General features: G+C 43.6%; 2 protein-coding genes across 14 annotated transcripts in view; one reads left to right on the top strand and one right to left on the bottom strand.

Moving 5' to 3' along the window:
• The window catches only part of NDST2 (N-deacetylase and N-sulfotransferase 2), a 136,768-nt gene extending 130,328 nt beyond the window's left edge, over positions 1 to 6,440 (top strand). For all 7 annotated transcript variants that reach the window (XM_083845212.1, XM_083845213.1, XM_083845214.1 and 4 more), the window contains 5 exons: positions 269 to 443; positions 666 to 836; positions 2,615 to 2,724; positions 4,217 to 4,319; positions 4,498 to 6,440. In XM_083845212.1, the coding sequence (XP_083701338.1) occupies positions 269 to 443; positions 666 to 836; positions 2,615 to 2,724; positions 4,217 to 4,319; positions 4,498 to 4,623 (685 nt within the window). In that variant the 3' untranslated portion in view covers positions 4,624 to 6,440. The remainder of the gene's footprint in view (positions 1 to 268; positions 444 to 665; positions 837 to 2,614; positions 2,725 to 4,216; positions 4,320 to 4,497) is intronic.
• Positions 1 to 15,482, bottom strand: part of ZSWIM8 (zinc finger SWIM-type containing 8) — a 108,381-nt gene that overhangs the window by 26,171 nt on the left and 66,728 nt on the right. For 4 of the 7 annotated variants that reach the window (XM_083845169.1, XM_083845172.1, XM_083845174.1 and 1 more), the window contains 2 exons: positions 15,160 to 15,338; positions 6,934 to 13,880 (listed from right to left, as the gene is read on the bottom strand). In XM_083845169.1, coding sequence (XP_083701295.1) covers positions 13,677 to 13,880; positions 15,160 to 15,338 — 383 coding nt within the window. In that variant the 3' untranslated portion in view covers positions 6,934 to 13,676. Of the gene's footprint in view, positions 1 to 1,160; positions 1,463 to 6,933; positions 13,881 to 15,159; positions 15,339 to 15,482 lie in introns of those variants that run through there. The other 3 variants (XM_083845171.1, XM_083845170.1, XM_083845173.1) reach the window with 3 other exon arrangements.

Genomic DNA, 15,482 nt, shown 5'->3' with positions numbered 1-15,482 from the left:
TTCTCCCTTTCCATTATTCAAATGTCTTAGAGTTTCTGTGTTACTGATTTTACAGGCTTCTGTGAGGCACAGCAAAGCTCTTGACCCCGTGTCTCAGCTATGAACTGAGGTACAAAGAGACAAATGATTTAGGTCTAAACAAGTGGTCAGTGGCAGGGCAGGTGGCTAGTTCTGGCCTTTTTTTGTGAACAGAATTTTTCTCCTAGAGCTTGCAGTGCCTTGTCTTTACCAGGCCATGCTGCTCACCAGCATCCCGTTTGTTCGGCAGGTACATGGAATTCTTTCCCATCCCCTCCAATGCCAGCACAGACTTCATGTTTGAGAAGAGTGCCAATTACTTTGACACAGAGGTGGTACCAAAACGTGGTGCAGCCCTGCTTCCTCGAGCCAAAATCATTACAGTTCTGATTAACCCTGCTGACAGAGCCTACTCATGGTACCAGGTAACTTTCCTACACTGTTTTTTGGGTGAGGGCTACACAAATGTTCCAGTGGGGCAGAAAGCCATGGATCCATTTCCACAGGCAGGCCAGGGGAGGTGATGCAGGCTGCCTGCAGGGTGTGGACAAAGTCAGGTACAAAGGGTCTGCACATTGGTGTGTAAGCTGCCACGGGAAAGGTAGAATTTTGTTTTCCTGCTCCTTAATTCAGCTTATGTTTTCCAGCACCAGCGTGCTCACAATGACCCTGTGGCGCTCAATTACACCTTCTTCCAAGTGATCTCTGCAAAATCCCAGGCCCCTCAGGAACTGCGCAACCTGCAGAGCCGATGCCTGCTCCCTGGCTGGTACTCAACTCACCTGGAGCGCTGGCTGACGTACTACCCCTCTGGGCAGGTAGGACGTTTGGCAGTAGGGTGAAATAGATTGATGATGCCTTGACATTGCTGAGTTTGGATGAGATCATGCAAGACCCTTGGGCCTAGGGGATGGACACTGCTGGCTGGCCTGAAACTGAGATGATAAAACAGGGAGTGGTCTCTTGGAGCCCTTTCGAGGCTTACTGTTGGGGAGCTGAGAACAAACCCCTCCCCTCTCCTCTCCTCTCCTCCCAATTCCCTCCCCCCCAACCCCTTATGTTCTGTTTTCATTTCACCTTCTGAAAAAAAAACCACCACTTGCTTCTTCCTATTATGAGCTGGTAAGAAATCAGACTTGAGTATTTCAATTTTGTACTTTACTGCATTTGTAAAAGTAAACGAGTACAAGGCAATTCTGTGATCTCCCGGGCAGCTCCCCAGGCTTGAGAGGTTCAGGACTAACAGCAGTGTCAGCACTCCCTTTCTTTCATCTAGGCAGCCTGCAGCCCTGGGACCCTCTACAGGCCCAGCGGGTATTCATCCACTTGCTGTGGTTTCCTTGCTTTAAAGAGAGGCTCTTGGACTCTGCCACTTGTAGTTTCCATGTTGTGAAGTCTTTAGATGTCTGCTGAGGGGAAATTTCACTGCAGCCATGTCAGGTTTCTGTGTTTTGTGTATAAATTTGCAAAAGGTCAATTAATATACACTACATTTCTGTCTCTAAATTCCCAAGACATTTATAAGCTGTCTAATACATTGTGAGTCGGAAAATATTTTTTCAATTCCTTTCTGTTACTGCAGTTCTGCTCAGATAGTCTGTACTCCAGAAGTCTTACAATGCCCATTAGTCACTTTAGGCTGCTCCTATGGCAGAGAATAACTGCACGTGATAGATCTGCCAAGACTAAAGGAGAAAAGGGAAAACAAAGCAAGACCTCTATCCCTGGTTACTGTCAGAATAGGACTGGTGCAATCCAGCTATTTGTCGTGGAACATTTTGCAGAAAGAGCAAGTCACTGGTGCCACATCACAAGGAGAAGTTGTGGCAAGTAGGAACTCCTTCAGGACAGTGTGATAAATACTGCCACCCATGCCTTCTGTGGGTGAGAATTAGGAATTTAGCTAACAGCTCAGCCTGCCTCCTTCATAGTTACTGCATTCCTCCATGTCTGTGGAGTTGGAGCAGGCAAATATTGACTGTTCCTACATAAAATGTAAGGTGACATTCTTGGGCTTGAATCTCATTGCTTTACTAGTCCTGTGAGGAATGATAGAGCCAGTGAAACCAACGGTGTGGTCACCGTTTAAAATAACGAAATAAATCACATTGCATGGCGGCTCTTTGTGGTGGTACCTTTGTATTGGTACATCATCCTTGTACTTGCTATGGGTCAGGCTCTCCTACTTTGCCCAGACTTCAGCTCACATGATTGTTTTTCTGCTGTGTTCTTTGGAATAGATAATTTATTAGCACAAGTGTTCATTATTGTCTGTCATACATGTAACAGGAGAGTAATCTTAGGTTACAGAAGAATACTTAGCCTAATGGCTGACATTTAAAAAAGGATACATGAGACAGTCTGTAAATCATGCTACTGCTGCGCCTCAGTGCTCAGTTTGACCAAAGACAAGTTTATTAAGCAAAGCCTCTTGGGGTTTATTGGGCCACATCCCCCTATATGGCTCTGGAATAGACAGATGTCAGTAGCCTTTACTCACATCAGTGAAGGCCCAGGGCAGTTCTGAGAGCCAGAAAGCTCACAAATGTCACTCAGCACAAGCTGTCAGAGGTTAAGGTGTCTGCTTTTATTTCAGATTCTCATTGTGGATGGTCAGGAGCTGAGACAAAACCCTGCTGCTGTAATGGACAATATCCAGAAGTTCTTGGGAGTTACACCGCTCTTCAACTACACCCAGGCTCTCAGGTAGGGAATTGTTTTGGGGGAAGCTGCTTTCTTAGCCAAGTGTGATACTAACTAGATTGGAAGAATATGTCTTATCTCTGACTGCAAGACCTGCCAAGGTTTCAGAGGTTATATCTAAACCCCAAAATTAGGTTCAGATGGTTGGGTTTGGATAGCATGAGCTACTAGACTGAAATCATAACTTAGTCTTTCCAGAAATGAAAGGGGAGGGTTGTTTTTTGGCACTGTCATGGAGAAGCATGAAGCTGCTCACAGCAGTAATTATCATGTTTTCCATTTGGTCTTTGTGGTTTCACTAAAGATGCTGGCATTACTAGAGCTCCTTATGCTTTGTGTTATACATTGAATCTGGCAGAAAACAGAAAAAGATATGATAAAAATGTGTGACAGGCTGCTCTTATATTCACCTAGATGGAGATTAGGGACACATCACACAGTTTTGGGGTAAAGAGCTTATTATTACCGAAGATGTGGACTTGACATGCGCCCAGAGCTGTCCAAGGAAGAGTTAGCAGAGGCAGTACCTTGCTGCTGCTAAGTTGAAGGACGTTACTCAGCCATTGCTGTGATGTTGTCCACAGTGTAAGTGCAATTAATCTGAACAGATTAAATAAGTAAGTCCTAGCTCAAGGTGAACTGTAGCAATATCAGTAGAAACTCTGTAAGCCTGCCGGCGATCTTGAATCATATAATATTGCTCTCTGCAGCTGAAACCTGTTTTCACATCTTCACTGCTATCTCAGCTTATGCTACCTGAGGGTGGTAGATGTGTCGGTGTGTGTAGGCACACTGCAATTGCCCTTCCTTCAACGGTAAAGAGAGCGGTACCAATTCAGGCCCTCTCCTTCTACAGTAGTTTTCTAAAGGGGTGTGTGCACATTTAAAGAAATGTCAGATTACTTGAAAGCCTTACTTGCTGAAGCATGTGTCATGATAGTAAATGGACTATTTACAGTAGTGATACTGGCTGTTATGATCCACTTCCCCTTCACCCATTGTCAGAAAAGAAGCAGTATTGGTCAGCTTGCCTCAGAGTTTGGTACTTTTTCAACCCTGAAGTTCACCTTTGGTTGATTGAGGGACAGGATAGACCTGACATGGTTCCCAGCATTGCCTTATACCTGTGTTTTAGCAAGAGAAGAAGCACCGAGGCTTTAAACACATAGGGGGATTGTCTAACACCTCTCAACTATAGAGAAGTTTTAAAAGAATTTTATATACACTAAAACATTGATTTTTTTTTTCACCAAAGCTTGACAGACAAATGTAGTAACACCAAGTTACTTCTCAAATTTGCATAAAGCTGAACCAATTGTGGTTGTTAAGGTTATTGTCACAGTAGTGAAGTGCTAAAAAACAACAAGAACAACTGAATAGCACAAAAACAAAAAAATTAAGCATTGAAATGCAAAAAAGCTGTGGAGTTATTTAATTTCTGCTGCTACTAGTTGAGCACGTGGCTATATCTTCTAAACACAAGTGTCCTTTTCAGATTTGATGAAGCAAAAGGATTTTGGTGCCAGCTGCTAGATGGAGGAAAGACTAAATGCCTAGGAAAGAGTAAAGGAAGAAAATACCCTGATATGGATTCCTCGGTGAGTAACTCTCTCAAATTTATTGGCAGCAAGAGATACAGAAACATGAAACACAATGAGCAAACAAACCTGGATTTTCCTACCATCAGTGGTAGGAAATGACCTGTGGAACAGGGACAGAAATGTGCTCAGGGTAACATTTTCTTATATGCTAATTTGGTTTGTCTTTTCCACACAGTCACGGCTGTTCCTAAGAGACTTCTACCGGGAGCACAATATTGAATTATCCAAGCTGATGAACAGACTTGGGCAGCCCCTTCCAACCTGGCTGCGGGAGGAACTGCAGAACGCCAGCTGGAGCTGAGGGGGACTCCCTTGTCCCCAGTGCCATTGGGATGTGTGGTGCTCCAACATGTGCTATAATGCCATCTCTTGTCAAGCCAGAACAACTGGACAAATGAGCAGTAGCAGAGAATGTGTGTGTGGAACCTTTCCCTGCCATTGGGAAGGGCTGCTGCCTCTGACACTGCCCTGGGGCATGGAGTACAAATCTCATTCTTGGGTATTACTGGTGTGTTACGCTCTGACTCTTACTTGCAGGAAGGATTTGTAATGCCTGCCCTACTTCAAGCAGGAGAGAGAGCAGTTAACATTTTATGTTTAAATTGCTCTTCTCAGTATGTGAAATGGGCACTAGCTGGAGGGTTGATGTCTTTCTCTTGTGAGTCCAGAAAAAAAAAAAAGATTTAAGAGGTAAGGTATTGAGCCCACTGCTGAGAAAAGAGGAGCAGCTTAATAAAAGGTGAATCTGGTCCCTTGAACCCCAGCTTTTATCTAGCAGTGGGTTTGGCAACAGCAAGGTACAAGAACACCTTGTTCCTCCCCATGTAGAGGACAGTGGCCATGGGTATTATTTACAGTGCCACTGTGTGTGGGTGTTGAGGACTGCACCTTTTTGGAGACAGATGTAACAGAAATAAGATTGCCTCGCCTTATCTGCAGCCTTGCAGTTGTGTTACGGTGTCCAGTGACTCTGGTCAATGGGCAGTGGGAGATAAGGCAAAGCTGCAGATACTGACACAGAATTATTTTCTTATCTTAGGGAAAAGGTTGCCATATGTGACAACGTGGCAAATATTTCTCTGTAGGGACTTAAGCCATTTCAGAAGGTAATGGAAGGAATGGTAAGTCCCCTTTAGAGCACTTTGGAGGCCTGTGTTAGCAGAGCACAGTAGCTGAAGGAGGCAAAGCTCAGGTATTGCTAAATAAGGCTGAAGCAGACTGTTCAATTCCCTGTGTCTGCTCAGCTTTTAAAAAAAAAAAAAAAAGCAACATTTTTGTCTTTTCAACATCTCCAGGGTCTCTACCATGTATGCTGATCGCTAACACCTGTTTAGTCCCCCTGCAGTCCAACAATCCAAGGAGAAATGCAAAAAACAGTCAAGAGTAAGTACCATTCAGCTATAAAGGGGAAGCTTACAGTTCTAAGTGGTTTCCTGTATCCAAAAGGAGCTCATTGTTTAGATTACTACTTCTGCACATAGTCAAGTAAGTACACTAAGGTGCTGTGCCTCCTCCAGCAGTTGCCAGATAATTTTTCTCAGAGGAAATCGTCTGTCATGGTTGTACAGGTTTTCTGTTGCTGAGCCGTGGGCTTCTGAAGTCATGTGGGACATTGGTGCCCGCACCCCCCCCCCCCCCCGCCCCGACACAGATGGCCCATAACTATTGCTGCAGTTTGAGGGGGCAGGATCCATGTGAACACAGATCATGGGAACTTTCACAACTGTCATGAGCTCCTTTTCTCATGTCGGGAGAAAAGTTGCTTCAACCAAGTTTTTCCGTTGAGCCTTAGGTATTGTGTATTTCTGAATGAATGGTGCATTTACCGTTGTATGTAAATGTATATAGTATGCAATATAGTATTTTATTTCATGTGCCCTTGGAAAGGGTTATTTTGTGCAGCCAAAAAAAAAGAAAAAAACAGGACAGAAAGACTAGAAACACCTCTCTCACGCCTGGTGGAGAGAAGAGCCCAACTTCCTGCACTGGATCATGTACAGCATCATTCACATTGAATGATAATGAAGAAATTCTTGGCTCTCAAAACTGAGCACAAGTGTCTGAATAAAAGCTAGAAGTAGTAGTAAGTGGATTCAATAAATGTACTACTTATTTTTCTTTGTGATGCTTTCGAGTGATGTCATGGACCGTCAGCTGGTAAAACGGTAAAGAAAAAAACAAAGAAAAACCTACTCCTGCTCTTATAGCTGATATCTGGGAGGTGTTTGTTTTAATTACAATTGTGAGTTCTTTCTGCAGCAGTAACAGTGTACTAAAGGTGTCTTTCTCTGCACATGCATCTATAGGGTTGCAGGTGCCAGCACGGCACAGAAAACCTGTGGCTGGAGACTCATTCTTACTGGTTTGTACTAGTGATGACTTTTGAGCTATTCCCAGCTATACTGCAGTAGCTCCCAGCTGCAGCAACAGAGCTTTGCTGTGAAGGTTCTGTCCAGACATGCATCCATCACATGGCCTTGGCCAGCAGCCCACAGATAGACCTACAGTAACCTTACATCTAAGTGGTAAGAAAATATTATTTAGTCACAGTAGTGACAGAATTGTAAAACCACCTTTCAGCTCTCACTTCACCAGGCACTTCAGAAACAAATACAGTATCAAAAGAGCAGGTATTATTATTATTTTTTTTTTTTTTTACACAGAAGGATCCCAGGAACTGTGCTACTGCTGGTGTTACACACAGCTTCCTTCGTTTACTCCATTACAGGTTGTCACTGAGACAATTACTTCATACTTTACCTCAGGATTGTGGTAAATTTTCAAGGAAATAGATTCAAATAAAAAAAAAAATAAAATAATAAGGTACCAGGAATAAATATGTGAGGGGCTTTCTAAATGTCAGGGCTGTTAAACTGGTGATGGTCCCTCAGTCAAGGCAGCAAGAGGCAGTTCTGTGTCCTCGTTATTTATCCCTCCCTTCCCACTGATCATTTCATTTCTATGCTATGCTAGTTCTTTACTGCGTACATTAATGGAAAACAAATCACCTGCTGTGGCCAGATCCAGGTGTAGGATGTTCTTATCTGATTTAGCTGATGAAGAGTCATTCCCAAATCTGGTAACTCCTTCTTAGAGCACACTGCTGTAGAAGCATCCCATTTTCCCACCATCCCTTCAAAGCTGTGGGAAGAGCCTCCCCCACATCTTAGAAGAAGCTCTTACAATATCAGAAGGTCTAATTTCAAAAAGCCAACAGAAGTCTCTTTCAGTGAGATACATTGATTATTAGGTACTGACAGTCGCTCACCCTCACAACTCATTTTAACAGTGGAAGTAAGTACTAAATAAACCTTATCTTAACTCCCTGTTCAGTAAGGAAAAACTTCACGGTAAGTAGTTAGCTTTCAAGACAAGGATAATGTTAATCACAGAACAGTACCTGAAAATTGTTTTGTAATGTATTTTTTTTTTGTCCGATGCATAGGAAATTGAGCCATCAGAAAGGTCCGTGACTTTAAAATAGTAGCAGGATAACATCACTTCAGAACTGGAATTGTGCATGGCAGGTGAGAATGGGCAAAACAAATGCTAAGAAAACTTTTTTTTTTTTTTTAACCTTAGCAAAGAATGCTCAGCAACATTAAGTTGAAACTTACTCACTCATTCATGACCTCTGGAATTCAATCTGAAAGATACTTAGTAATAGACTGCTTTTTATTCAGTACACGAAACACAGGGCAATGCTGGCAACTGGTATGATTCTCTAATTAACAGGTTAAAAAAAACTTTTAAAGGTCCTGGAAGAATTTCTATGTAGGTAGCATAGCTCAACTCTACATACAATCTGATCCCTGAAAATTGCCTTTTTTTTTTTTTTTTTAAATTGATGACAGGGCATAATCCTGACAGAAGCCTACAGATACTGGAAGCCAGAAAGAAACACAGGAGTCTATAGTTATATTAATCTAACAAGCATCTTGAGCAAATAAGCTGGTCCTATTGTTTTTCGGTGGTCTCAAATGCACAGTTGACTAAGAGACTCCTTTGGTTCCTTACTGGTCATTTTGCTGTAGCAATAATAACAGGGCAAGAAAGTTAATGACAAACTAACCTGAACATGCCAAATGAAGCTGGTCATTCATCCCTTCGCTGACACACTGTGCATCTGTGAGCAGGCCACCAAGTCAGTGTAATCTAACAAACACAAGTGCTTCCAGCAGGCTGCCTCACACTAGGAAGAAAAAAATCCATTCACTCAGTAGGCAATGGAGTGAGTAGTGGTACTGTCACTCCAGTTATCTGGGCTTTAACTCTTGTTTGGTTCTGTCCCCTTGTTACATAATGGCTTGTGGAATTAAAAAAAAAGAGAGTAAACATTTAGAGTTAAGTTTAAGAACTAACTCATCGCTGAAAAGCACAAGTTGGTTTTGGTACAACAAAGTATGCCTGATGTTTTCGTCTACAATACTGTTGTGGAATATGTGCAAATAATTTATTAATCTCTTCAAACTACTGTTGGCTGTAAAGACTATTTACCTTTCAAGACGCAAATCCTCCCCATTCTCATCCGTATCACTTTATTGACTTGTCTAGTCTCTCCAAAATGCTTGCAGACCGTATATCCATAATTCTAACCCTGCAAGAGCAGGCTGAAATCCAGCTCAAGTGTACTTCGCATTGGTAACAAAGGATCATAAACCAGACTGTTCTCAGAATTCTGTCTAGTCAAGTATTGGAAAAGGCACATGTCAAGTTTTATAACAATGTGTTGACACTAAGGCCCTGCACAATTGTTGCCCTTAAAACCCCAGCATATCTAACAGTGATACACTCCTGGTTGACTTAAACAAGGCAAAGTAAAGCATGAAATCAAAGGAAATTACGAGGGACCATTCCACATTCATACTGCATGCTATCCATGTACACATACTATACACAATAGATTTTTAATGCATTACTAGCATTTTTTCCCCCCTTCTTATAACTCACCATCCCCTTACAGCAATAGAGTAATTGTGCAGTGCAGACTGTACAGTATTAAGTAGCTATGCTATAACTGCAAACAGGCAACACTGAACAGAAAACAATTGCTTACAGAGCACAGACACTATTATTGTACCAACAATTAACAATATGCAGCAGTGAAGTTACCTTGTGACAGCTCACAAGGCTTGCACTTGGCAGTTAGCCCTGAGAAAACACTTTAATTAATCATAGGCTCAAACTGAAACCCTAGCACAGAATATCCCCAAACTGCACTTGCAGTTTTCACAGATTAATGACGCTCCTTGACGGGAGCCTTGCCTACCTTGCCTCAAGTTCAAATACCCTTAAAAAGGGAACAAGAGGCAGAAAGGAGTTCAAAATCCATATCTGAATTACGCTAGGGCATGAGAGGGAAGGTAGTAAACAAAAAAGGAACTACTTAAGAAAGACCCTCTTTCTTGTTATTTTACCATAATCACGTCATATGGCGCTCTAATTAGGGCACACAGAATACATATCCCAAATAAGAGTAAAGAAAGCATATAAAGACATGCACTTTTCATCTAACTATAGTCCTACCTGCTAGGCATGTCACATCATCAGATGACAGCTCCAACTCAGGTTGTTCACTGGCTATAAAGACACTGAAGTCCAAAGGCAAGTAATGTTCTGCTAACTCACATTCCTGGAAAGGGCTTCCAAGGGAAAACTTTCACAGGCAAGAAAGATGATTGAAGGTGACTATGTCCTCTATGTTCCCCTACAGCGGGAAGGAGGCTCTCACAGAGACTGGTGTACCTACCTGAGTCATACAGAAAAAAAAAGGCGTATCTGTAGCAAGACATGTGGACCAAGCACAATTTTATCCACTGTGTAAGAGCAAAATATCACACCATTCGTTCTTGATGAGCCAAATAGCCAAAAGTCCAGCTGTAGTTGTGGCACATTTAACAAGTCAATAAAGCCAAGATGTTACCCCCTAAAGACTCAGAAATTATGCAGGGCTCAAAAGATTAAGTTCTAGATATGCTACTGTCCTAGATACAGCTTTATTTTTAAGGCTAAGACCACATACAGGTAAGGGGAAAAGACACTAAATGGACACTAACTTCTTCAGAGAAGGGGAGAGGAAAAACATTTCCTACGTTCACATGAGAAAAGTAAATCTGGCAAGGAAGAGAAAGTCATTGTAAACAGAGGACAAAGGAAGACATACAATCTAAAGACCTCATTCCGCCTACCTTCAAGGAATGGATCATGAATTAGACTCCAGCAAACGAGACACTAACCCATTGCAAGGTCACCTGTCACAGAATTTCATCCATCTTCACATAAGTGGGGATAAATACCTGTCGCTATTAATGCTGACTAAATTCAGTATTTGTTGCCAAGCCTGAGAAGTAGCAGTAGCCAATCCCCCCAAAAAATAAAACAGTATCTCAGCTACATAAAAGACATTTCTACACTGGAAGAACTCTAGAGTAGGCAGCTGCCTGGCAGATAGTCTAAACTGCACTGAGCATGTGTTGCTGGTGAGGGTTTGGACCGTAGAGAACATGTACTCAGAGTGAAAAAACACAATGGTTAACTGAAAGTCAAAGGGAATTTGAGGTGGCTGTGACCTCTGCTCTTTCACAGGTTTTCTGCTGAAGCGTCTTCAGAATTTCTGAGCGTACGTACTTTCCCCACACCTGGAATAGTAACCAAACTAACAAGATTGCACTGGGAATTAATTTTTCTAACTTAATGGTAAATTAACACATCTGGGGCCACTAGTGCTCACTTAATCTCGTATAAGGGAAAGACTACTTCAAAAGTCTATCCACCACATGGCAGGAAAAAAAAAATCATCTCCTTTCTCACTGTCTTCCTGTCCAGAGACCCAGGGTGGAGCGTGTTCAGACAGATGTGAATAAATGAGAAGGCAGCATCTCCACACAGCTCCTCTTTCTCACAGCTGCGTCTGAGTACTCTCTTTTTTCAGAGAAAAGACTGGAAACTTCTGAAACTACTGACCTGTGGCTCATACCACTAAGCTGCTTGTTTGGTCAATGTCAGTCTGAGGTGAGATTCCCTAGCTCTTCCTGCATGGGCTCTGCAGCTGCTGGAAGACAACTCTAACAGGGTCTGTCAAATGGAAGGAGTGCAATCTCTGTATAAGAACTAGAGCAGGTAAAACAACCAAAGAGAAAGTTTTGAGCACAGTGGAAGAAAGTGGGTATTGCTATTTCTTTTCTCTTATACACCTATGGGGAACTACACAAAAAAGCAAGCATGTACACTTCCCTATAAATTCCATTCTAATCTCACTGTAAGCAGCTCCACTGTATTTCCTCAAACCAAAGATACTGGTGACAATGTTCTCATGCTCCTGATGTATTTTAATTGCAAGAGTGTGAAAACTTGCCTGTTCAGGCTCTAAGTGTAAGTGGAAAGGAAAAGGTTAGACTTTATTAGAAAACTCATTTTTTCTCCAAACTACTTTCCCAGTTCTGAACATACAAGAACCAGAGAAAGTGCTCCAGGAACCTAGACTTTCCAGAGATGGGGCTGTCCTTTCAAAAGCTTGGACTTGTGCTCAATAACAGGCAGCTCACAACCAACACAGAATTAGTTTAAAAAACACAAAATTTAACACATTCTTACAAGCATCAGCATTTATAATTAGCATGTAACTAGACAGCAGAACACCTTATGGAGGTATACAAAGGGCTCCAAGGAGATATTTAAATAGTTACTGTTGTACAATCAAAAGCACAACCTTGATTACACTCACTGGCCTGTGTTGTACAGGAAGAAAACCAAAGGAGCCTGTTCATCTGCTTTGCCCTATTTACTTAGTTAGTTAACTTATTTCTTAAGAGCATCATTGAAAAGATCACACAGGCATAAATTTTTATCTTGCAGAAACTAAAAGCTCCCTATTGCCATTGCTTAAATCCAAGTAAGAAGCAAAATATATTACTATTGAGACATTAAGATTCTTAACATCCATCAATTCTTTGATTACTGATTTAAAAAACCCTGAAATTTCTGTGCTTGTATGCTTACAGACGGCGGTAGCCTTTTAAATTTCCTTGGCACAAAAATAAAAGCTTTCTAAAATTAACTTTCTGCAACACTGTCCCTATCGGATCTCTGAGATAGTCCACCAAGTACCTCTTAAAACTCATGAGAGCACACCACTAGTCCTTAACAATTACATCAAGTGCGAGCAACTACTGTTTTGCATAAGGTTTTGGAAATACAGAGCTGCCCATCACCACACGGTATTGCTGCAGTCCACACTGGAAGAGGAACCCAGAGGCTAGCAGAAGCGTAGACACTGCACCAGGGTGCCCCAGGCCACCAGCTTCGCTCACGCCCCTCACCCACCCAGTCAGCACATACCTCAGCCTCTGCAGAGAGGCATCATTCTCAGAGCAGTACCAGGCAAGAAACTTTTGGCTCTGGCCACCTGCCTTGTGCTGGCTGCTATCTCCCAAGGCAAGACAGCTATCTATCAGCTCACAGGAGCTCCTACTGACACACAGCTGGCCGGTTGCATCACTGTCAACATCACAGCAGAGAGAAGAGAGAGTCAGTCTAAGAAAACGAGTGTTTAATCAGGAAACGAGAAGAGACAAGGGATAAGAAACGGATTACAGGAGAGTAATACCCCAGCCAAAAGAAACACGATTGTACAACTCTGAACAACCAGGATCAAAACATCCTAAGAGCCAGGAGTGCCCAGTGAGGGACACTCTTGAGAAAGAGCCTGAGCACTTCTGGCAGTCTCCAGGCAGCTCAGGGCAGTCTTGGACTTAGACTGCCCAAGCTCCAGCCTCTGCCATCAGCAGCTGCTGCAGAAAGCTGCAGAGGTGGCCCTGGCCCTGCTACTCCAGTCTCAGCTTCTCTCAGCAGGAGGTGCTGAAAGGAATGGAGGGAGCACTGGCTGTGCACAGCAGTCCCAGCCTCTCCCAACAGGAGATGGTGTGTGGAGTAAGAGAAGCCCGTACAAAAAAAAAAAGTTTACATATTTATAAATGCCAAAATAAATATTTAAGACAAGACTTCCCCACCCCTCAAACACGTGCGTAATCACACTGCAAACTGCTCACAGGACAGCCTCCAGGGGCTCAGGGAAAAAAGCAGTGACTACGCCACAGGGCAGCCAGCTCGACTTCCTTCTCATTACCTGATGCCTCTGAAGCCTGCAGCCCACTGGGAAGGTGGAAGAAGAGCGAGCAAAGCAGAGCGCCAACACACAACAGTGCTGGAGAGGAATGTCATGGTATAAATACATCAAATCAGTGGTTTCCAACAAGTTAAAACTAAAATAAAAAAGACACCAGAAGGAAGGATGGTGTAAATGAAACTACAACTATGCGGGGCAAAGGTTGTGTGTCCGTGGAGCTCTGCCTGCTGTCATGGTGAGAAGGTGGTCATTTCCAGAGACACCCTTTGCCACAGCTCCTTTGTCTGCTTGCTGCGCTTTAGGTTCTGGAGAATATCATTAAACTGCATCATGCCCACGGGAGTCAGGCAGAAGGCGCTTCTGGCGCTGCGGATGGCATTCACAAAGTCATCGTAGTCAGCTGGAATTAGATGGATCAGCCGGTGATGGATGTACTGAATGGGAACAGGGAAAAAGCCTTAAGGTATCTGCTCACCACCTGCAAGCTGGTGACATTCTTAGCAGGACTCAAGAGCTCCAAAGGTGATACGTCACGCAATCATGTTACCCTGTGAGAGGTCCCGAGACTCATAGGCTCTGACAGAGAGGAGAGTTAGCTCAAAAGACAGTAGTGATGTATCTTACATCCTAACGTGGCCAAGGCAACTGCCCCCCTCAGAGTACCAAAATGCACTACACAGCATCAGCAGGCATTCTCTTCTTCGTGAGCACCATTTGGTGGCATAGTACAGAGCAAAAGGGTCAGCTAAAGCCCTTCTCCATTGCCCACCAGCATCCAGCCCTCACACCATTCATTCTGCAGGTTAAACATGGGGACCCGGCACAGTCACTGGACATCATCTTCACTGAGGGGTATGGCAAGAGTGAGGTTTGCACTAAGTTGCTACAAAATACCTCTAGGGCTAGCACTCTGTTGTCATCTGCTACTTCCATCAGTTTATTAACTAAGGCCCCAAAATTGCCAGTCCAGCCTTTGAGAAATCTGTTTCCCTAATGGAGCTCAGAAAAACAGCTCAAGTGAAGAAGCTGTCACTTCCCAGAAATACCATCCAGGTGATAGGACAGCTAACCAAACCTGGACAGTATGTCTACAGAACCACCCTTATGGTCACTTAGAGAAATAGGTGTATGTAGGGCGTCCTGTTTACACTGTTTTGAGGAACAGGCAGCTGGCTCACGGAAACACATTTATCCTGGTAAAAACCTTGTAAAACCTTTGTAAAACCTGAGATATCATCTGCACTGGTAGGTGACCAAGCCACTTCCCCTATTAATGCCAGCACTGGCACACCAGCCAGCCATGCCAGGGCTTTGCGATGTGGTGAAGACAGACTACAAAAGAGGAAAGAATAAAAAGGCTAGAAAGAGTTGGATAGGTGGCTTGAAAACATAGCAAGGAAAAATTTAAAAGACCTGTGTAGCACTTGGAGTGAGAAAGAAAGAGGACAGGGAACATAAAACCACTCCATCCAGTGTGGTGAGCACAGGAGGTGAGAGGCCTTAGAAGAATCAGCACAGTGTGGTCCTCTGTATGCAGCCTCCACACAGGCAAGCTGTACCTGCTGCAGTCCCTGCTGAGGGCGAGGCATGCATCACACAGCGCACCAGTTCAGCTACCAGTACCCAAGGCCCCTTCCCCTCTCTGCACGTGCACACGCAGGCAGTTCCTGCAGGGCTGGCAGCGGCCAGGCAGGAAGACAGACCACAGATTACCTGCAAGTAGGCCTGCTGGCACCTCTGCACCAGCTGGTGGAAGGCTGGGGTGCGCAGGTGGTTGTGCACGTGGGCAGGGTTGAGCCGCTGTAGAGCTTCCATGATGATCTCCTGCAGCACAAAAGGGCTCAGCACCCCTTTGGCTGCACCAACACAAAATTGATGCACGTAGTTTACACCTGCACAGGAAGGAGAGGTCAGAACAACAGTGTTAAGGTAAGAGACGCTCAAAAAATCAGGCATTTCCCAGCAAGAACCTGGACTTGGAGCACCTTCTTCTCAGGGTAATGTATCCTCCAGCAGGCTTAGGGAAGAGAGTCTAG

This window comes from Anser anser, assembly GCF_964211835.1.
Source record: "Anser anser genome assembly, chromosome: 7".
NCBI lineage: Eukaryota > Metazoa > Chordata > Aves > Anseriformes > Anatidae > Anser > Anser anser.
Note: the sequence above shows the minus strand (reverse complement) of the source record. Positions and strands in the feature narration are given on the sequence as shown.